Source organism: Charadrius vociferus, unplaced genomic scaffold, assembly GCF_000708025.1.
Source record: "Charadrius vociferus isolate BGI_N301 unplaced genomic scaffold, ASM70802v2 scaffold267, whole genome shotgun sequence".
NCBI classification, from domain to species: domain Eukaryota; kingdom Metazoa; phylum Chordata; class Aves; order Charadriiformes; family Charadriidae; genus Charadrius; species Charadrius vociferus.
Genome location: NW_009649458.1, coordinates 1087498 through 1111045, shown reverse-complemented (window position 1 = coordinate 1111045; position 23548 = coordinate 1087498). Strand labels below are relative to the sequence as shown.

The 23548-nt window shown below is 37.9% G+C and overlaps 1 protein-coding gene across 3 annotated transcripts in view; it reads left to right on the top strand.

Moving 5' to 3' along the window:
- GREB1 (growth regulation by estrogen in breast cancer 1) overlaps positions 1-23548 on the top strand; it is a 58907-nt gene that overhangs the window by 5488 nt on the left and 29871 nt on the right. For 2 of the 3 annotated variants that reach the window (XM_009889764.1, XM_009889763.1), the window contains exons 2-17: positions 757-879; positions 1586-1762; positions 8363-8545; positions 8862-9005; positions 10569-10694; positions 12640-12762; positions 13650-13787; positions 13967-14152; positions 14700-15050; positions 15733-15861; positions 17364-17489; positions 17960-18157; positions 18248-18428; positions 20257-20449; positions 21049-21185; positions 22561-22900. In XM_009889764.1, coding sequence (XP_009888066.1) covers positions 757-879; positions 1586-1762; positions 8363-8545; positions 8862-9005; positions 10569-10694; positions 12640-12762; positions 13650-13787; positions 13967-14152; positions 14700-15050; positions 15733-15861; positions 17364-17489; positions 17960-18157; positions 18248-18428; positions 20257-20449; positions 21049-21185; positions 22561-22900 — 2855 coding nt within the window. The remainder of the gene's footprint in view (positions 1-756; positions 880-1585; positions 1763-8362; positions 8546-8861; positions 9006-10568; positions 10695-12639; positions 12763-13649; positions 13788-13966; positions 14153-14699; positions 15051-15732; positions 15862-17363; positions 17490-17959; positions 18158-18247; positions 18429-20256; positions 20450-21048; positions 21186-22560; positions 22901-23548) is intronic. The other variant, XM_009889766.1, reaches the window with a different exon arrangement.

Genomic DNA, 23548 nt, shown 5'->3' with positions numbered 1-23548 from the left:
AGCATTCAGTATTGCCTCCTAGACTGGCACAGTCCATGCAGTGGCTGCTGTGAATCGTCTTCCAAGACATCTGCCTTTCCTTGACGTTGTACAGGGAGCAGCAGTGCGTTACTCACGGCTCCGGATTCTGGTAGGAGACAGAAGGCCTGAGAATTAGGTGTTCTTATCGTGGCACCATCTGTGGCGAACCTAGTTTCAAGCAGGAACCGTTTCTTCAGTTTCCTGTACAACATCAAGGACATGGTCAATACCTAATTTATGAAATCTGTACTTGGACTGTTGCCAGGATATTCTAAAGTGCTAAGGAGTAGTGACTTTGGGTTTATATTGGCTGTTAATATTATAAACAAAGAATACAGTTACACTGTTGTGATCAGGAATTAGGCCTCTACAAATCATGAAGTTACCTTAACAATAGCGAGATTTAAAAAAATAATAAATCGAGGCTTCTTTTTATTTGTCCTTTAGTTTTTTTTTTTTACTTTCTCAGGTGCAGTTGGGTCATGCTTTTGAATTTTTTTTGCACAGGTGTTAAAAGCTTTATTTTTTTGATGAAAGACGTTCTATTGTAAGCATGAGTGGAAGTTGGAGCTTTAAGGAAACAACAAATATCTTAAGAGTTGGCAACAGTAAAGTCATTGTCAAAAGGAGAGAATCCAATTTGCCGTAATACTTTCTGTAACTGGGTCACCCTGTTCATTCATTGGTTTGTTGCCAGTGTTTTCTGTTGTCTAAGTCATTTATGCTAATTTGTAGCAGGCAGCAGAGCAGATAATGAGGAAGAAGAAGAAGAGGAGGAGGAAGAAGGCTCAGAATCGAGTAGTCCTCCTGTTTCTTACCAGATGAAGCCTCCCCCAGAAGGATGTTGCACTACTGATGGTAAGAAATGCACTAAACGTGCTGTCAGAAAGCATTTGCCCTACGGAAAAGGGTAGGATTGGGGCCATTTTCCCTATAATTCATCAGAATGGGGTAATCTATACAATATAGAAATCCTAAAAACGTCTGTGTTCATGCCAGTTAAAGCTGGATTGCTCTTGGTTGCTCTTATATTTGACAGGGTCTTTGCCCAGTGTGTCCAATAAGCATTTGCGTTGGAACGCCTGGCATGAGAACTTCTGTTCTCTGAAGCAACATGACCTTTCAAACGTTGATTTTGCAGGCATGGCATTCGCTAAAATGAATGTAGTAATTCTTACAGCTTTATCATCACTCTTTTCTATTTAAAATGTACCCCTTTCAATTTGCTGTAAAAAATACTTGAAAAGCCAGGAAAAGCCAGTGAAATTCACCAGATACTGAGAACTATTATCTCCATTTTTGAATATCTGACCTAAGTTATGACGCTTTTAGTAAATAGTCCCATAAATATGCAGGTTGCAAAACATTATCAAGGAAAACTTTACTGTACCTTTTCAGTTTTTCAGATAATTCAGAAAATTATCTCTTAGTTTGCCCTTGACCTCAGAAGGTACAACTTTGTTTTTCATTAAAAATGTAGGAAGTCCTTTAATAAAAACAATTGTGAGTATTAAACAAAAAAATCTTGTCAACTTAAAAATACGTTGAATTGGTTTTTTTCTAGGTTTCTGCCAGGCTGGTAAAGATTTGAGACTGGTTTCAATTTCCAATGAACATATTGAGGTACCATCAGGATTTTTACTTGTTGGTGCAAAGTCACCAAATTTACCTGATCACCTTTTAGTGTGTGCTGTGGATAAAAGATTCCTGCCGGATGACAATGGGCACAATGCCCTGTTGGGTAAGTGTCTGTGCTTCCAGTAAGTGGATGCTTCTGTGGGCTACAACTAATAGTTAATCTTTTTTGCCAAATGAGTTCAGCAGATCTTATTTCCGTTCCACGTCTACAGTAACGCTCGCTGGCGATGCGCAACAAGATAACAACTCAGAGCTGGCTGTGTTTGCTTTGGAAAGATGCAGAACGAGCCAGTTCATTAGAAATGCTTCATCACCTTCTATCCGTTAGTCCAAGGCTAAAGTCATCGTCTGATGAGTTTATGTCCCAGTTACTGGAACTGCACATCTGGTAACTGGACTAGTTGAACTGCTGCCTGTCCCTGTTTTAACTTTCCAAATACTAACACGGACAGCCTGTAGGTTTGTCAAGTGGAACTTTCAGGCTACTATATACATGTAAACAGTTTGATGGTAGTTTGGACTACAAAAATTTATGAGTTTTTTGATCTATCTCTTTAAGATGGGGATAATATTCTCCCCTGCGTTTGAACAATAGCATGGGTTCTGGACCCTACCCTATGACTTTTTGCTATTGTCACAATATAAATAAATATGAATGATAAGTTGAAACTTTTTCCTATATGTGTAATCAGATAATACTGTGTGTTTGAATATTACTGTTTGTAGGGTACTCTAATTTCCTGCTTTTCATGTCTTCAGAGGTCTGACTTCTGACATAAAACTAGGTCCTTCTATCTATTTTATCATAGCCTTTCTGATGGCCATTAGCCTCATTCAGATAATCTCAAATAGGGATGATCTGCAATCATGTGAATGAATGAACTGAATATTAATGTTATTAAAATGGCATACTTTTTATATTGGACAAATATAATAGGATGGAGAACTCTTTTTTCAACCAACCACTCTCAGGTTCTTATATATTATTTTCTTTTTTAACCCAAACATGCTGCATCATATATCTGTGTACTAGTCTGCGCTTTAAATAACAAAAGGGAAACATTTGTCATGTCTTTTAACTGTTTTCTTTCACAAATACTGAGGGATATGACGTGAACTCAGTCGTTATCTCAGCTTGAGCAACTCTTCAAGGCATTTGGGTTGACAGCGTAGTGTGAAGGTGCATAATGTAATTCTATGTACAGTAATTTCTTTCCTCATGTGATCTTGCAGAGTTGGATTGGTCACAGTACATTTGACCAGTGATTGTAAAAGAATTAAGAGGGTTGTAAATAACCAACGTGTTGTCATTTTAAAGATAAAGACAGGAATGTTGTACCACTCAAGTCATTCAGTGCTAGCACTATTAACAGCTTAAGCTCCTTAGGCTGTTAGCAGAGAGGAAGTAGTGTATTTGTTAATTGCATGCTAAACAAGAACAGAAAAAGGCAATGGGAACATAACCGGGAGGTTTTTATGCTACTTGCATCCTCAGCTTGCTTATTTAATACATTTCAGTTTCCTGAAACCATTTAAATGCTTATTTTTGGCTGTTGTTACACACTTAAACACCCGTGAATCACATTGTTTTGCAAATAATTTTAATAATATTGTCAGATGACTTTTATGTATTCTATAACAAGCTTAAATATGCAAAAACTTACATACTTTAAGATCCAAAGTCTTCATGTGAAAGCTGGAAATAAAATAATGTTCCTGGTCCCTAATGTAATGAAAAAACATGATATATCTTATTGTCATGAAGACAGCATACTATTTGTACAATACTGTAGATAGAAATAATTGTTTGATTCCAGTTTTCATACACTGGTGCAAATCGAATCGGGATAAATAAAATCAGAAGCAGACATGAATACTCTCATGGTTTCAGACACAGTGAGATAAAAGACAGACCCTTCATGCTTTAAATTCTCTGTCTAATAGTATAACACAGTGACCTCTGTATTGTGACAGTTTTAAGTTGAAAACATTTCACATGAAGAAAGGAAGCTCTTTTTGTTGTCTTGCTTTTAAAGACAGGATAGAAGGCTGATTTTTGGTATTCTGAGTTTTGGCTGTTCTTCAAATATGTCGGCCTTTTTGAAACATGGCAAGTGGTCCCTTCAAGCCTTTCTAAGTTTAGAGGGAAATTGTATTAGATACATTTTGTATCGAAATGAGCTGTCATCATGAGTCAGAGTATATCCCACACTTTTGATATGGCTTATTGGTGATACAGGCACATCATTTGAAACCCTTCAACCCCATTGTTTTTTCTTAATTTCATACTTTGTCTCTTCAGATACTGTGTTTTTGTAAGGCAGCTGTTGCTCAGTGCTGTAGATTTTCTCCAAAATAACTTATGTGAAGGGAAAAAACACTAATGAATTACCCAATAGTTTCCTAATTTCTTATGGTCCACCTGCATGTATTTGTGAAGATGCCTGTGGAGTGTACAAAAATTTCAGAAGAAAACAGGAAATGTCTCAGTATTTTCCAGGCCAGCTTTTGACTTATGGTCTTGTTCCCATTAGGGGCTGTGGATGTGCCTCTGGGGCATGTGTCAATTTATTAATTATGCTAAGTTGTCCCACCATCAAGGCATATGCGCTTGTGATTTGAAAGACATTTCTGTTGGAGGTTGTTTTGTTTCTTTTTTTTTTTACAATCGATGTATTATTCCATAGAAAAATTACCATTTTCTGGAAAAGATTATATTTTTGGCAAGAAAAAGTTCTCTGTGTCCGAGTATGTACCTCGTATGCTTCTGTTATTCAAGTTAGATCACAGGTTTAACTACTCTGCAAAACAGATTCAGATTTTTGCCTTCATGTTTCTTGTTTTTTTGCAACCTGAAGGAATGTTTAGATGGAGGAAGCACTTCTGTGGTAGTGCGATATTTATTGTTTCCTAGTAAAAGCAGCTAACGTACCATTGTCTTTTGGGGTTTTTTCCTCAGTTCTCACACTTAAGGGGAGTCTCTCATGATAAACAAAGCAACTATTCACCCATCATTTTCCTTTCCAAAAGACCAAACAGCTGCCCACTTTCCTAGCAGGGAATAAGAAATCTTTTTGTTTTTTGGGGTTTTTTTTGGTGTGTTCCTGAGGTCAGAATGTCAGAGGAGAAGATTAGTTTAGTTTCTTTGATTTGTAAGCTGCATGTAAGATGAAAACATTGTAGTATAGAATACTGTTGCTGCTTCTGTTAAAATGTACAATGTTCTGTACATTTTGGGCTTTTGTAATAGTGGTGAATTTCTGTACAATGGAGCTCTCCACCTTGAACATATTGATTTTGTTTATTTTTTAAATTTAGGACTTCAGTCTTCAAATGGAGTGGTGCTAAGTAGGAGGGGAAAATGTGGAGCATTGTCATTGTCTGTGTGCTTTTTCTTGTGAGTAGGACTGAAAGAAGAAATACCTTTGCTGAAAAGTTGAAAATGTAATCATTCTTTGTCTTAAGCAAGATGCCAACTTTCCACAAAAATATTAATATTAATTAAAAACCTGTTTTTCATTTAAAAGAGAAACAGGAAGGAAATTTTCTGCCAATTTATGAAAGATTAGATTATGAAATATTAGATGGATATCCTTCCGTCCTGAAGTCCTCTCTTTATCCCTAGCACAAGCTCACTGTTGATCCAAAGGAACGATTTCCCCAATGAGAAGGTAGGTCAGGTTTCGTGCCCTATTAGTCCAAGGTCCTTCTTCTGACCACAAGGTCCCTACTGTGAAAGAGCTTTTTAAATTATGAGCAATTGATCATTGAGGTGCGAGCAAATTCGAGCAAATGCATATGACAAAATTCCAGATACAATCAAATACCTTCTGATTAAACAATCTTCAGAAGGTAACAGCCTTAAGTCGCTACTGAACTGAGTTGAATATGAACTGGTGACCTAAAGGTGAAAGGCTTTTAGCCCCTAAGCTCCAGGCATTGATTTCTAATTCTCTTGTGAAATCAATCCTGTGACACAGATATATTGAGTCACCTTATGGCTGCCCCAGCTCCCCTGACCTTTGTCCTCTCTATAATGTATGGAAGAATATTTAATGCAGCTTGTTTATGAAACAAGCCATCCCCTCTATCAGCTGCTGCCTCAGGCCGTGGCACATGAGCAGGGCATGCAGAGAAAGGAGGATGGTGAAATGTTTGGGTTCTCCATGTTCCTCAGCCTGCTACATAAAGTGCTCTAGGCAACGTTGGCGGGGCCCTGCAATGCGTAATGGTGGAAATGCATTTTATTGCATTGGAATTATAAGAGCATGCTGTGTTCCGTCTGTGATGTCAGTGCTGAGCCGTATTAAGGAAGCAATGGCTGTCATCAAAGAGAGTGTCAGTCGGAATGAATGGGCTGAAAAACGGTGTTGGCGGGAGCTTGCGAGAAAGGGCTCAGTGTGACTCAGAGGAGCTGGGGAAGCCTGAGGTGAAAGATGATAGTTTGACTGGGAAGCAAAATTAAAAAATTAACTTCTAGAATGTTCTTCAAGGACTTTTCACAAGTGAACAATTTAGATCTGTTTAATCCTTACTAGGCCTCACCTGTATGCTGTACGTGGTGTAAACTAATTTTCTGGTAGACCTCACAGAGTTAAAAATAGGTGATTAGGGCAAAACGTTATTTCAAGTAGAAGTTATTGCTAAATCTGGCTTAGGCAGATGATGATTTACAAAAGTTACCAATAATGACTGATCTAAAGTCCACATGAAAAGATTTTATGTCCACTGTCCAACTTCTGTTGAGCAAATATTTCTACCTGTGGCTTTGGCAAGTTGCTGATCACTCTCACAAAAATGATAAAACCAAAAAAGTGCATGGGTACTTCTGTTTTACTTTTGGAAATGGTGCCCTCATACTTGTATGTGAAAACACATAAGGGCGTTTAAGTGGCAACGAGGCAAAAATTGCAATGCTGCTGGTCATGCTTAGTGTGCTGCCAAACATATAGGAAGTTTTCATTTACTAACAGAAGCATTTTTCATGATTTCTTAATCTGCATAAAACACATGCAAACTCTACAGCTTTTGCCACATCCGTTCTAATTTTGTTTCCTTTTGTTGTTGCTTTTATTGCAGCTACTGAAGGCTCTGTGATGTTAGACAGATGCTTTTGTGCTGACTGATATAACACAGAGGATTCTGCAGAGTCATGACTTGTCCTGATTTTATGAGTCATAATGACCTTTATCATCCCACCGACCAGGACCAGAGAGATAATAGGCAGCTTTCAATAGTTGCTAGCCACTTGTTCCCATGGGTACCAGACCAATTTCCACATGAACTTAGGTTTTTAATAAATTCTTCTGAGCCATTTGAAAACTAACGAAAGCTCTGGGGCTGTAAACCAAGCAACAGGTGTTTACAAAGCATTATATTTCAGTGCTTGTATTTTACAGAAGGAAAAAAGTATTGGCCGTTAATTTGAAAACTTAATTTGTTTGAAATATGTGATTGGAACAGTCATTTTCATGAATGGTTCTTAAACTACCATATTATTGATCCTTTACTCCAGTGGTTTATTTCCAATGTTATTGTCCATATGTTACGTGAAATATATTTCCTTTATTTTTGCCATCTTCCAGCTCTCTGAACACACCCTTTCCATTTCAATTCCTGTGATGACACATAAAAAGGTTCAGTAGATATGATCAAAATAAAAGAAGACTTCATGCTTCAGGTCATATGTAGCGACCAGAGAGAAAATTTCCATGGGGAAGATTGTCTTCTAATTGCACACTATAGGATTTCTTTGTAGATAATAAGTATTTTCAGACAGTCGCACTGGTCTTCGTCATCACAAGATGAAAATTTCTTAGGAAGTACTTTGGAAAATGGACAAAAAAAGTTGTTTAAGAATGAAAGGTAAATAGCCAGCTGTGCAAGGAATGCCCTTTATTTACGGTGGTAATGACATCACCACCACGAGCCCCTCTTTGAGGCTCAAACTGTGTATCTCAGGGTGAGAGAAAATGGCAGTATCCTTGGAAATGCCCCATCAAGCCTGAGTACAATAAGTGTCTTTACGTGCAAGGACTATACCTCCGTGGCATCTATAAAGTTGCAGACGCTTTGTTTCTGTAATCTTAAATGGTTTAAACTGCTGTGAAGTGCTAACACGCTCCAGCCATACTTTGAGAAAGCTCCTTTAAATTAATAGCCCAGGAAGGCTTTAGTATTTTTTCCTCTCTAAAAAAGCATGTGTAGGAGGAACCTGGTACTTAAATATATGTAGATCTAATTAAATATAATAGATGAAATATACTTAATTTCTTGAGACTTAATTGACTGTTTAATTTCAATGAAAGCTGAAACAGAAGTGAAGCGCGTACTTTCTGTGATGTTGAATAGGGCTGGGGTTAAGCATGTGATTCAGTACTCTTCAGTCAGAAACTTCTTGGTTTAATGTTTCACAGGTAGGTAATAAATAGGAACTGTGGTCTTTTTCTGGTGAGAGAAAATAAAAAATATGGCCTATTTTAATTGTTCTGCAAACATGGGGCTCTCTTTTTGCAATCTGGTGGCCAAAGTCCAATGCAGTGGACTTGATGTAGTAATGTTTTGGAGGAAAATTCTGATGAAAAGTTTACTCTGATAAATAAATAAATAAATACAGCTTTTCTCCAGGAAAGAGTTGTGTTTGGATGTTATTAATAGTTACCTGCTTATCTCATTGGATCATGTGTATTGTTTATTTTATCAGGCTTCTCTGGCAATTGTGTTGGCTGTGGCAAGAAAGGTTTCTGCTACTTTACAGAATTCTCAAATCACATTAATCTTAAACTGACCACTCAGCCCAAGAAACAGAAACACTTAAAGTATTATCTGGTCAGGAATGCACAGGGAGCTTTGACCAAAGGATCTGTAATCTGCTGGAAAGGGGCAGGTAAGATAATGAAGCTGTCTTCCTCAAGCTCTGGTTTTCATCATCCAAGCTTAGCTATCACAGGGACTGGTGTCTGTGTAAAACCTAAGACAGATCAGTTGAAAGAAAGACTCTTTAAAGCTAGGTGATTACTAGAGTAGCTGTAAAAAGCAATTAACTGACCCAATCTGAGTATGGCATGTCTGAAGACATCAGTTCCTCCCTTCCAAGTGCCGAAGCCTCTGAGTAATTCCCGTGTGAAATTATCAAATGAAATATGCAGAGAAAAAGCAAATGCCGCTGTTGTCAGGGGATAAGAAGTTTCTTTTCTGTTAAGAGTTCAGAGGCCGGCAGTCTTCATCCAGCACCTGCTCAAGCACATTGTTCCAACTGCCGGAAAGTTCGGGGCTCTCGGGAAGCACCTCCAGTGAGCCGCTCCCAGCAGCAAACCCAAGTGCTCCAGCCGGGACTCAGCAAACAGGTACCGCTCGGAAGGAGAACGCGTGGGGTTTCCACCTACTCGTACTCTTCTCTGCATGCCTATTTCTGTCTACTTGTGTGAATGGAAAGACAAACAAAGAAGCACGCTACCACATTAAAAAAAAAAGTTGAATATATTTAGAGATATATTACAAATACAGCAAGCAGACATACTTTGAAGGCTTCTCGCTGTCCAGTTTTTGCCCTCAGGGTTATGTATAAAAGGTTAGCAAATAATAAAATAGGTGTTCTGCAGCTTGCTCATAGCCAAGGCAAACCAAAACTTTTGCAAAGCCATTATTGTTGAAGTTGCTGAGAAGAGGTGTTGCCTTCCTCCAGCTGTTGCTTGTCTGGTCACGGATGACAAATGTTACAGGAACCAGTGTCATTTCAGCTTTTTCTTCTGATCCAGTCTATTTCATGTTATAACCAGAACCTTCTCTACTGCAGGCATTATATGGTCACCAGCCTAAAACCTTCTGAATTTTTTCTTCTGCTGAGAAAAGTGGCTTTAATATTAAAAAACAAACTAATGATCAGTATCTGTAACTTTTTTTGTACTAAAAATTCTTTATGAAACATTTACTTTTCCATTAGCATGACATAAACAAAAGGTGATGGATCATAGAGGCTAGAGTGATCTCTCTGAGCTTCTTCATAGTGAAAACAGCTCTTTAGTGTGTTGAGACTTTTAGAGAGATTCACACAGGAGAACTGAGGGACATCTGTTGGTGGTTATATTCTCTCTGTGAGATAGAAGCAAGCTCCAACAGAGTAGATTTAGACTGAATATTAGGAAAGAAATTTTCACAGAAAGAGCAGTTGGACATTGGAATAGGCTGCCCAGGGAGGTGGTTGAGTCACCATCCCTGGATGTGTTTAAGAGACGTTTAGATGTGGTGTTGGGGGATATGGTGTAGGGGAGAACTTTGTAGAGTAGGGTAGATGGTGGGACTCGATGATCCCAAGGGTCTCTTCCAACCTAGACAATTCTATGATTCTATGAAATAGCTGTGATCTGGAACACTGGTACCCCTCCAGAACAATTCATTAATCTCTTTAGAATAGCAGATTGACTTTTTTTTTTTTTAATCAGATGTTACATATATTTAAAAGCTACTTTAATTACAAGCATATTATGCTTGAGAAAACCTCTCTTTTAAATGCAGAATAGTTAAAAAGAATCTTGGAAAGAGGGTGTCAAAATGGAATGGAGGCTTAGGAGGTTTTCAGTAAATTTTAAACAACCTCTCTCACTCTTTTATCCAGTTCTTGACTAAACTTCATCTAAGAGCTAGGGTCCACCTGCAAAGAAGCTAAAGGATCTGACACAAGTATTTAATTGCAGAATTGGATTTTACCCATGCACTTAACTGGGAGGCAGACAGCAATAATCTGGTATGAGATCAGAAGTGGGTTTGTTCTATTCAGCATCGCATTCATTCTGAGCAGATCCCATTGGCTCTACTAAAGTAAATGACCAAGTGATCAGTTTATAATATCCACTTGATATAATCTTGTCCTAGAAATGTTTAATGTAAATACTTGGGTTTTTTCTTGCCAGCTGCAGCCATAGACCACATCCCTTCAACAGCAGCATTCAGCTCCGCAGTTTATAATGGGAAGGAATCGCCTAAACAACAGTTGGTGAAAAATAACCTGTCTGCTCTGACAAGACCTTCAGTGTTAGGTATTTGTATGGGTTTGTTATTTAATAACCCTAAAATCTATATTCCGTGGGTATAGTAGAAGCATTGACCAAATGGTATCACGGATCATAATTTCCTGTATGAATAGGATTTACTATTTCCTTCCAAGTCCTTTCTGAGCATAACACTTTTTTCTCTGTTAATTTTCAGAGAAAAATTGTTTATACGTTTTCTTATAAACCATAGCTTTGTTACAGTTCAAATTATTAATTGGAAGTTTTTCACTATATTTACAGTTCATTCATTTAATACAAGTACAGACTAGATTATGAATCCAGGTTCTTAAAGAATGTGTCAGTTTGCATCAATCTCACCAATAGGTTTTGTGAAGGGAATTAAGAAAGATTTATAAGTAATCACTCATAGGATAATTCCTGTGTTGTGCTTCACCTTGGAGTGGAGCATTAGACTTTGACAACTGGCTCCAAATTAAAGAAACTGTCCTCACTGCACCATTATTATCATGATTTGTGTTAATTGTTTTCTGTCACAAACTGTATTCTGTGTCACTGGCTTGTTTAAGCAAGAAAGTTAGTCTTCACTATGGCTAGAAACATGCTGTAGCTCTATTTTAGAATAAGCCTTCCCAAGTTTCCCTGCTGGCATCACAGCCAAATTCTTTTCCTCTACCGATTCAGGTTCTTGATCTCTTTCTTCCATGCAGCAACATATTCTTGCCAATCCATTTCAGATAGATTACTTTCACATGTCAACATGTGGAAGTTGTAGGACAGAGGAGTTGCAGGACTGCAGGACAGAGTACGGCATTTTCAAATAAAAGATTCTTTGTATTGCTTTATCTTGTGACTTTTGTGACAACATTATACCAGGAAAGGAAATGAATCAGTAGCACAAATGGCTAAATGCCGCCCTCACGTGGTAAAAGTTTAAAGGACAAAGTCATATTTGAAAACCTGTATGTAAGGTTCTTCAGCAAGCGAACAATCTTATTCTAGATCTGAAGACTTCGGGTTTATTTTTAATTTTAATATCTTTAGGAAATTAAAATCTGCTTTTTTATATAAGATTCTTACTCTGTCTTGAATTTTATGTGGGACTAACCATTCTGCCAGGAGATATTGCCCTGCCAGTGTGAAGTAGTGTTACGATCTCTGCAGTCATGTCCAGAAATAGAAATAGCTAAATCCTGCAAGGTGCTGAGCAATTCCTGGAGGACCATTGGATCTCAATAATTAGAAATACTTGATGTTAGTGGAAGCTTATCATTCTAGGAGATTGCAGGAGTACACAATAGGATTCGAAAAATCAATGGTAGAAAAGTCAAGAAACTAATCATCAGGAGCTCCTAGAAAAATTGTGAGGAAGTTATATTTTTACAGACAAAGGTGTTACAGACGTGGATAGGAGGAAAGTGCAGAAGTAATTTGCTAGGAGTTAATATGGAATAACATAAAAACAAAGATGGTAACCAGTAAGAAGTGGCAAAAATCCTGTAAATGGGAAAATTGTTGAAAAGAACTCACATCCTTATTAATATTACCCTGAAACACTTGAGAATTTTATTTTGCAATAAGTTACATGAAACAGTGTCATGTGTTCAGAAATAAAAGGAGCAAAATGCCCACAGTGTTGACTTCAAAATATTAACACTTATAAGCATCCTTAGTACTTTTCATTCTTACTATGTTACTATGTTATTCTTAGTACAGAGTAAATGTTGGTATGAAATAATTGAAGCCTACCTAGATAATTAAGAGTTCTCTGCACCAGAAAGTTCCCAGAAATTTAAGCAGGACATAGCAAAGTAAAGTAAAAAGCATAAAAAATTATTATATTCATGGACTTGACCCTGTCTACCACAGTACTTAATGCAAACATTCGATCTATCAAAACATATTGAATTACCATGCACAAAACTGAATAAATGTTATTCTAATACTTTTCTGAAATATTACTGTTATTCAGGTACTTTAACAAATTCAGGGCCTCCAAAAAAGCGCCATAAAGGTTGGTCACCAGAATCTCCATCGTCTACTGAAACTTGGAACTTGCAGCTCAACCCACAGGCTCCAAACAGAATTAAAAACGGTAAGTACTATATCTGAAGTAATGATAATGTTTGTTTCATTGTTCAGAAAATAATGAGGGAAAGAGGCAATATTTTAAAGACCCATACAGATTCGCATTAGAGTTTTGAAACGTGTTTGATAACGATGTGCTCGCTTACATTTAGGTGCTTCATTTCCATTGATTTCTTTTTCAGGCTCTGAACTTAACTCTCATTAGGATCCAGTCATCGAGTCATTACTAATAAATCCCAACAGGTGCCCATGTCCATCTTTATACGCCGAAACACCTTTGGGAGATTAAAATTAGTGTCATAACTCAGGTCAAGATACCATCCATTGCTTCAATTATGTGTCACAGTGTTCTTGGCACTTGGATTTTATAGTCTAGACACAGACTAGAGTGACACAAAGGGAAATAAACCCGCTTTCCTCCAAATGTTTTCCTTTAATGCCCTATTGTTTAAATTAAAATTGCTGTGAAGAAGTTATGATTGAGCAAATGTTGAATCTTAATTTTTTGTTTCTTGCTATAGCAAGAAAACCCGTTTAGAAGCAGTGAAACTAAATATATGATACAGAACACACAAATCATAACTATTTGTGCATTGATATCACATAAATCTCTGTATTCTTGCGTTCATACCTGGAACTGTTTGCTTATAAACATTTCAAAAACTTTAGATGCACGTGTGATGTTCAAGGTTGCAAGAATATAATTAGTCCTGCAAGAAAGTTAGCATAATAGCATGGGTGGTGGTAGTAATGGCTCATGAAATGTTTGATGTAACCATAAAAGCGTGTTTAATACTGATACCAAATGTGGATATGAGATGATGTTGAATAACTTTTTTTTTAAGGAAATAATTATTAGACCTGATTCCAGTAATAATATATCTAAAATCTTAGATGGAGGAAGCCTATCATCTTTACCACATTCTGCCTTGGTGGGGCCAGCCTCATCTCCGATGGTGGGCTCAGGAGAGCCGGTGGCAGTTCCTGACAACTTGCTGAAAATCTGCAAAGCAAAGCCAGTTATTTTTAAAGGTAAAACCCCCAACCCCCCAACAAGACCTTAAATCTTTTTTGTAAGAGATGTAAAGATACATCCTACCACTAAACGCTACTAAAGCTGTCAATTTTAAAAAGTTTACTGTTAAAACTGTTTAATGCATTCATGGGAAATGAAATTCATGTGATATGTACAAACGTTGTTTATTTTGTAGGTCATGGAAACTTCCCATATCTTTGTGGGAACATTAATGATGTGATAGTGAGTCCTTTGTTGTACACCTGTTACAGAAATTCACAGTCTTTATCTAGAGCATATGAACAATACGGTGCCTCCACAATGCAGCCTATTTCAGAGGAAATGCAGCTCTTACTGACTGTCTACTACCTTGTTCAACTAGGTAAGATTATTTTACACCCAGAGAAGCTGCAATGTATGTATTACATGCCAGCAAAGGAGAAAGGAACAGGACAATATTAAATATCAGATTAGGACAAATGATATTAAACAATTTCATTTGTGGTAATGAAACAAAGCTAAATAATTAGTTCTTGAAGACGAGAAAGGTTGAAACATAATCATACATACAAAGTTCATCTTCTCCTACGATCTGGGACCTCAGCAACTAAAAATAAAAAAAGGAAAAGAGCAATAATTCACTGCTCTTGTGTACAGTCTGTAGTTTAGAAGTAGTATAGTGCTGAGGCAGGCAGTACTCAACTTCTTAAATATTTCTAATTACTAATACTAATTTATAATTACTTATACTCAGGTTCAAATTAGGGCACTTCAAAATGAAAAATTTGGTTCACATCTGCTAAAGGCAGTAGAGTCATGCATGCATAAATCTGAGACATGATCATCTCTGAAAAAGTACATATTTTGAAAAAAAAAAAATTTGTTTTTAATTCAACGGTTTTGTTTAATTTCACTTCATTTTCTTTTAGCCTCAGACCAGGTACCTTTGATTGAGGATTTGGAACAAATATTCATGCGTTCATGGCGGGAATCTCACCTGTCTGAAATCCGTCAGTACCAACAGGCTCTTCCACAGACCTTTCCTCAAGTGCCCAGCCAGATCGCACCAGTGACTTCAGCCCAGCTCCCCTGGCTGGCCGGCCTCGCAGCTAGCTCCTGTAACGATAGCGTCCATATCATTGAGTGCAGCTACTCTCTGGCTGAAGGGCTTTCAGAAATGTTTAAGCTACTCATTGAAGGAAAATTAATAAAGACAAACTACGTGGTGATCATATGTGCCAGTAGAAATCGAGCCATTGATTCCTGCATTGTGATAACAGGTAAGATCCCAAGGATGGATCTCCAGGCAAAACAGAGTAATTCAGTACTATGAGGAGTTTGATTGAAGTTTTCATAAGCTGCCTCAGAAAGCAGAACTTTGATCAACAAATGGGTTTTGAAGAAGCCAAGCTGATGCTGCACAGTTGGGTCTCTCCCCAGCAGAGCACATTCTGCCTGTGTTACCTGTTTTCTCAGCAAGGCATCCCAGCCAACGCTACTGCAAACAAATAATGGCGAGTTACAGCACACATAGTGCATAAAGCTCTCCTGCTCTGTGTGACTGGGATATTACTGTGAGCAGAGGACCGAACATTTTCTTAGCTTCTAAAAGATGGTCTTTCGATGTCATTCCCTTCCACAACCTGTTGAGGGCCATGCTGATAATTAAATACATTATTTGAATAGCCATTCAAAGAATCATTATGAGTGTAAGATAGTTGAAAATTCCTTTGACTATTTATATGCTCGTTTTATATACTGCATGAACAAATATTTCCAAAAATGGGAAAGAAACACAAAGAATTAAAAAACATGACTCTGTCTTACAGGTGTCTGGTATATACATGTATAGGAGAGATGAAAGACTCATCTCTGCCGGTTTTATGTGTGTAATATTCATTAAAAAAGGCCATTTTTACTTCAGTTTGAAGTGCTTTCAAAATTACTTATTTTGTCTTTTAGGAAAGTATCAGGCGAGAGTTCTGTCTGAGAGCATGCTCACTCCTTCAGACTACCAAAAAGAAGTTAACTATCAGCTGGTCACGGGGAAGGTGGAAACTCTGGGGTCCTTCTTTAGCACACTCTGCCCAGGTACCTAACAGGTTATAAAGAGGAGTGTTTCCAAGTCCCTGAAACTTCTAAGTCAGAGAAAATAGCTGTGCTCATTACCTTTCCAGAAGCAAGGCATTGTTAGAAATATATGAAAAATGCAGGACAAAGTCGTGAAAGTACACTTGAATTGAAATTCCTTTTGAAAGTGCCAGTTTCTAAAATCCCTCAGTTTCATAAAAATATGCCAGCAAATAGGTGAGCATATTATTTTTAGCTATGCAAACCCTATCATTTATACTATGCAAATCCTTATCAGTATGAATGTATACTTTCTTTTACCCTAAGCACAGAATTTGTTTAGACCGTGATAGAACAGAGTTATTTTATCAAAGGATTTGTCCTTTCAACATAACATACTGTGAACTTGATCGCAATGCATCAGAAAGAGAGGAAAATTGCAGAGAGACAGGGTTACTGGATCATTTTTAACAGAGTATACTGAGGATTACTACAAACTGGATTATCTGGGCATAGATCCAGCCACCTGGAAAGTTAAATGTAATCACACAACTAGAGCAACTGCAGCACATTTGTCAGTGTTAACGGGATGTCACAGTCCCTTTGCCATTCATGTCATGTTGATAAATCTGTACTGAGATCACAAGAACCCTTCTGGATGTGTCGTGTTAGTTTGAGTGATCACTTAAGAGAAACTTGTTTTCCTTGAACCATTGCGCAGTAATGTTAGTGTTTCTGCTCTTAATTTCTTCAAAGTATGGTTCTCAAAATCACTTTTGCTGTTGCTATTGTTTGAGCAGAACAAGCAAATGAGCATCCTAAAAAAAGTTGCCATCTATATCGACTGGATTGCACTTCACAGGGCACACCCTGCCTTCCTGAGCTCAGTGGAGACATGTTCAAACGTCTTTTCAATGGCTGAGAAAATACTAAATACTCAGGACGGACATGCTGTGTTCTCTGCATAGCTTTCGGCTGGGCCTCTGCTGAATAGAATAGGATATATTTGCAGATATGCATAGTTCAATAAAACATGCCTTGCCTGCTTCAGCGTTGCGTGTAGCTACAAAACTCGAATTTCTCTTTCAGCTTTACAGGGAATTATTTTTCTTTCTGTCTCTCAAAAATGTTAAAGATTTAAAAATATTTATCAGATTCCCCAAAGCTTCTTGCAGTCCTTATTAGTGAACAGTATAGCTCCATGGTCTGAACATAAACTAAGCCAGTTTCATGTCTGTTTTTTTACTGATTTGTGTCAGGTCCTTAAGACTAGTTTTGTACCATCCTCCATAAATATCCTAGCCTAGTTGCCTGGCCTGATTTGCATTTTATTAGTGTTATGCTGTAAAAACAGATTCAATAGAAAATAACGAGCGGGTTCCTGTATAAAACAGCCAACAACCCAAGGGCAGGATAACTAGCTAGCATATATAAAGCTCTTTAAGATCTACAAAACAAAATCAGTATGAAACACAGCTCTTATTAACATGGATGTTTATTCCACTGTCCCTTCAATTTGATAGAGGGTGACATTGATCTTTTGCTGGAGAAATTTTATCAGGAAAACCAAGGGCACATCTCTTCATCACTTTCTGCTTCAGTGAATAAACCAACAGCACTGAATGGAACCGGAGCAGCTGCATGTACAAGTAAGTAAGAAGGATTTTCTAAAGAGGTAACAGAGTAGGGTACTTGAGACCACGTCTCTGGCTGTGCAGTTAGATCCCTCTGGGAAGAGTCGTAGGCTCTTGAAGACAAAGGTCCCGAGGCAAACAGCAACTCATGTCTTGGGATGTTCACACTGACGCTGATGGATGCTCTGCTTCATTCCACTGGGTATTGTGCTCTCTGAAGCTCTAAATCTTACTTCTATGGTAGCAGAACACTGTTGCACAAGTGCAGTTTCAGCTCTCGGACATTTAAGAGACTTATAGGACCAAAATGCCCAAATGCAGAAAGATTTCTTGGCACATTCCATATAGATTTTCATGAACTGGAACTTCTGTTCATAAACAAAGTACCTGAAAGTGTAGATCAATCATTCTTTGCCAGACTCTTAACATTTTGCATTAGATTAGACTTTGGGCACATATCTAAACAGAATTTTGCCTTTTTCCAGGTTATGAGATTGAACGACATCAGATTCGTCCATTCCAGCTAGCAGTGGCTCAGAAATTGCTGTCTCATATTTGCTCAATTGCTGACTCCAGCACTCAAAATCTTGATTTGGGTTCCTTCGAGAAAATTGATTTCTTGATTTGTGTTCCACCTTCCGAAGTGACTTATCAGCAGACTTTGTTTCATCTCTGGCACTCAGGTGCTCATTAATTAGCTTTACTGTAGATCTACAGGAAATTGTTAAATGCGTTTCTATTTGGAAATACTGACATTTGTTCCATTTCTTTAGGTATCTTATTAGAACTTGGATTAGAAAAGGAACATCTTACAAAGCAGAGACTGGAACAGTATGTTATAAAACTAGATGCAGAAGCCCAGATTAAATTCAAAGTCTTTTTACAAAACTCTATGCAGAATCCACATACACTGTTTGTCCTAATCCATGATCACGCACACTGGGATCTAATGAGGTAAGAAAACTGTAACTTGTTATTAGAGAAATTATTATTGTTTACATTAGCTCTCAAGATCAGCTTTCTGATTGATCTCTTCCTTCATCTTTGTTTGCATCTTTCTGCTAACTCCCTCTTCCCATGCGTTGAATAAACATGTTTTCTTTTAAGGTCCTCCATGACTTATTCTTATCTTGGTTATTATACTATGCCTCAGTGGAACATTTCAGCTTTCCTTGCTCACCATTCTTATCTTCTTTCAGCCACAGCTACTGTTTTTTTGGCTGGTTGTCATTTGTTCAAAGGAAAGCTTCCTGTGAAAGCACACAGAGCTCATTATCCTCTGTCAGTGTCCTCTGGGCTGTAAAACATGCAGAACCCCTCCACAGTGAGTAGACAACTAGTGAGCCGACACTGCTGCTTATTTTTTAACTGATTGGAAATTTTCCAGTACAATGTTTTTTTTTTCCATCCAGAATCACTGATATGTAATAATTGAGAGCTTGTGTGGATACATAGTAATGTTAGGTACCCTTCTCAGGAAGCAGAGAGGTTTCTATCTGATGTTTACAGAGTTCCTCATCAGCTCACTTGCAAAAATCATTGCTTCCCTCACAGAGCCCTGTTTCTTTCGCTCCTCAACAATCTGCCTGCTGGGAAGTTGGTTTCTGGCTCCTGAGGCACTGGGGAGCTTGGAGGACATACTGATTTCCAGAAACACCAACGTATTCCAACTTCGGGAGCACAGTAGTGTTTCTGAAACCAAAAACTATGGAATCTTACTTGTGAATGAAATGGAAAGGGCTTGTCTTTCATACTGGTTAAGAATGATGATTTTCACCAGAACTTTATTTTCACTTGTGAGGCCTTCCTGTTCAACTCCTCTATATCTTAGGAACTTACTTGGCCTATTACAGCTGCCACAGTCTTCAAGGCGTTTATTCATGTAACATCCTTGAGTGGTAGGGAAGTACCTGTATTACCGCTTAACTCTGATATTTTTTTCTCTTATCTAATAAAGATATGTAAGTGGCAAAAAATTGACTGTTCTGCACAGCAGGATTCATGCCACCTAACTGAAGTCAGTTAAATGAGGTGCCTAAAACAGGATTGTAGTTGTCTGGGATTGCCCACATAGTCACAACAGAGACACGGGCATCTCCGAGGGCTGACTTAGATCATGGGTGGACAAACCCAGTTTCTGGAGTCACTTATCTCTCTCTGCTGGCAATAGAAGGGGCTTGCAGTGATTGGGCTTGTAACTTAGTCACTGCAGGTAAATGCCAAAAATTAAATAGCGTGAATTTGGACTGAAGTTTTACACTGGAGCAAGGAATTGACTGTAGGTGTTCCATGATACTGGTATTTGCCCTAACAATAACTATTTTTCCTTTTCATAATAGCTCTATCACAGGTGGTTTCCCTCTGTTTTTCTTGCATACTGACTTACTGTCTGACATTTTCTATCTTGATTTTTGTAGGTAAGAATTATATTTTCTTAAGGGCTGCACTAACAATCTGGCCAAAGTTATGACAGGACTATGCATCTATTTGTAACTGCCAAAACATCAGCTTCCTTTCACCCTTTATCTCTCATATACTGGTAGCTGTAAGGGACTGGTAATTTGTTAGCTATAGAGCTTATCAGACTTACAGAAATTTTCAGCTGCATTGAAATAATTTGCTTTCCTTTTCCCATCCTTCTATGCAACAAAAACAAGGCAGAATCTTAAGTTCCTTGTACATGTTTAACTTTGATTTCACATCCAGGTTAAAGCTGTTCCACTGACACAAATGTTCCCTTGTGCTGATCACTTCGGAGAGTTTTGCGTTTCTTTTTTTGCAGTGCTGTGCACAGCCTTTATCCTCAAACAGAACTGTCTACAGGACTCGTTGATAAACTGTTGAACTGCAGGGAGGTGAAAGAGGCACCAAATATTGTGACCCTCCATGTGACTTCCTTCCCCTATGCGCTGCAGACACAGCATACGCATATCAGCCCTTACAATGAGATCCACTGGCCTTCTTCATACAGCAATGTAAGATGGATGCTTTGAGGTGCTTTTGTGAGCTTTTCATAAGTCATTTTACATTTATGTACTTGGCAAAACTGTGGAGGCCCCATGATTTTTGTAAACAAGAATGAAGTTTGCATGGCATCTTTTTCTTGGTCAGTCTGTGGCAAGTTCTTTTTCCCTCTGCTTATCCTGTCATTCCTTACTTTTTTCCTTTATTCCTTTTGTATCTTCTATAAATGGTAGTAGCTCTGCTAAAAATCTTTGAGCTACATAAATGGAAACCATCTGAAAATCTGTCTCTAGTGCATTGGTGCATAAATATATGCATATACATGGGTTTTCTTCATATGTGTGCATATTTATTCCATACATAGCTGTTCTGTCTGTGTCTATGTATATGTGGGGAGAGAGAAAGAGAAAGAAACAAGGAAAAATTGGGTCAAACTTCTGTTCTCAAAAAAATTGATTCTCTTTCTTTCTCTCCTTGTTTTAATATGTCTGAGAAGATATATGCTCATTGGAGAATGATTGCAAATATATCAGATACCAATGGTTAATAAATTGTAAATTAATAATAGATAAACTGTACCTTTATATTTATATTGCTTCATTTGCTTTAGGGTGTAGATTTATACCACGAAAACAAGAAATACTTTGGACTGTCAGAATTCATTGAGTCTACCCTCTCTGGACATAGTATTCCACTGCTTCGGTATGACAGCTCTTTTGAAGCAATGGTCATGGCTTTGGGAAAAAGGTACAGTACTCTTCTTTATTTAACACAGGAAATTTAGGAGGTGCATTCTAGTGACTTGAATTACTAGCTACAAGCACAAGCCTGTTTTTTTTTTTTTTTTTTTTTTTTCTTCACTGTCCCACAAATCAGCTGTGTATGCAAGGGTGTTCCACTCTTTCTTATTTTTTCCTTCCATCTTTTTTTTGGTATATATTTGGCATGTAATCTAATCAGTCTAGGCTGCCTCTTACTATGAACATTCACACCGTTTAGCCCAATTTAGAGTGTGTTCTTGTTGTGACCAGTAGCTACTGATATATTATAATAATCTAACATTGAATCATCATGTAATTTCAAATGTGTTATTACTTTTGTCCAATATTATCACTTGCTGACCCTCACTGATTTTGATGTGTAGAATTTGTGTATATTGCACTTGAACCACAAAGAGAAGTAGACATATCACTGTGATTTGTACGCTTAAATCAGCAATAAAAACTTCAGAGCATCATCAGAGCTTGAAAATACATCATCAGTTTTCCTTGGTCCCTGTGGAGCAAGTCTAGAATCACTGCAAAAGAATAGTGACAGATTATGTGCATACATGCAGCTGTGAATGATCTCTTTGGGATCTATAAGAAGAATGAGACAGGACAAGTAAAATCTTGTGAATTTGTATTGCCAACTGGGAGACTGAGCACATCCAAGCTTAACTGCTGGGGCTTGCTAGAGGGTGCTTTGGAGCTCTGATCACACGTATCAGGCACTTCTCTGAGCGAACCACAGTTCCTCTTTTTACTGTGCAGTTGGATTTTACTTCTGTGAAAACCAGAGCACAGGAAACTATTGCATATCCGCATCTCTCCCTTCCGTAGACTGGGGATTGAGACAGGGTGTACCTGGGCTTGGGAACTTGGAGTGCTCGTTGGATGCTGCCTACATATTCAGTCCTCTTGGAAACATGAGTAAGTTGGTTCAGGGCTTCAGTAGGAGAAACACCCCACCCTGACTCCCACCCCTTAAGAGTAACACATAATGAAGAATACTATTCTCATTGATAAAAGAATATAATTTTGATTGATGATATTACTGAATGCCTTAGCAAATATTCTGTGGTAACTTTTGTAACAGCAGTAAAGTCTTGGTAACTTAAAGTGGTGTAGCCTTACTGGACTATGTGCTTAGTAAATCTTTACTAAGAAATGGAGAGACATCAGTTCTGACTGTGAAATCATGCCTTGCAAAGCCTATCCAACTGCAATTGGTGAGATTCTGTTGTATAATAGATATGAAGGATTCTTTACAGGAGAAGATGCTGAGTTTACTATATTTTGTAAAAATTAGCTTTTCACTGTAGCCTTTAATACTTCACTGTTTAATTCATCATTTATTTCAGGTTCCCCAGATTACACAGTGCAGTGATAAGGACTTTTGTCCTCATACAACACTACTCTGCAGCTATGATGGCAGTGTGTGGTCTTTCTCAGATGAAGAATTACACCTCAGTTGAAACTCTGGAAATCACTCAAAACCTAATAAACTCTTCAAGGCAATGTCCTAGTGGTCATGGTCTCATGGTAGTGTTGAGAATTCCCTGTACTCCGCTGGCTGCAGTGGCATATGAACGTCTGTATAACGTAAGGGAAAGACTAGCCCTTGAAGATAACTTTGAAATAATCTTGGGAAATCCTAATTCTGGAATCACAATAGGGAAGCGCTTTGTGGAGCAACTGAAGGTAACTTGCAGAACAACATGTATTGGGAAGCTTCATTAGATGGGTGGGTGGGGAGATTTTACTGGTGAGAGTTATGGTCATGAGCTGAAGTGCGGGTCTTACTAGTAAAAATAAAAACTACCATAAGGAGCATGACTTTTATGTTTTAGACATACTGTCTGTGACACCTCTACTGTCCTACCTCTGGTTAATACTCAGGGGTGTATTAACTAATGTGGCTAGAACTTGGCTTCCAGCAGCAACGCTCCCAAACAGTTAACTGCTTTTATCTACAGTGACCATGAGCAATAAGGAAAAAAAGCTAAATAAAATTGCCACAGTTTTAGCAGACTTTTCTCACAACATCATGCTACTGCAAAAAGATTTATCAATGACCAGTTGTGAGTTATATTATTCTTGTCACCAGCAGGTGGCAGGAAGGCACCAAATCAGTGATGTTAATTATGGATCCCAGAGCACTGCAGTATTCACAGCTCATGACTTGGTGTTTTCTGGACCATGTGTTGGTTTATGGATTAATTTATATCCTTTAGATCCAGAGTCGTGGGTCATCTGTTTAGAAAAAGCCTCTGATACTGCTTTGCTTTCATAAAATTACCATCATCTGATCACCAAAGCAAAAATGTGTTTACATTCTAGGATGGTGTA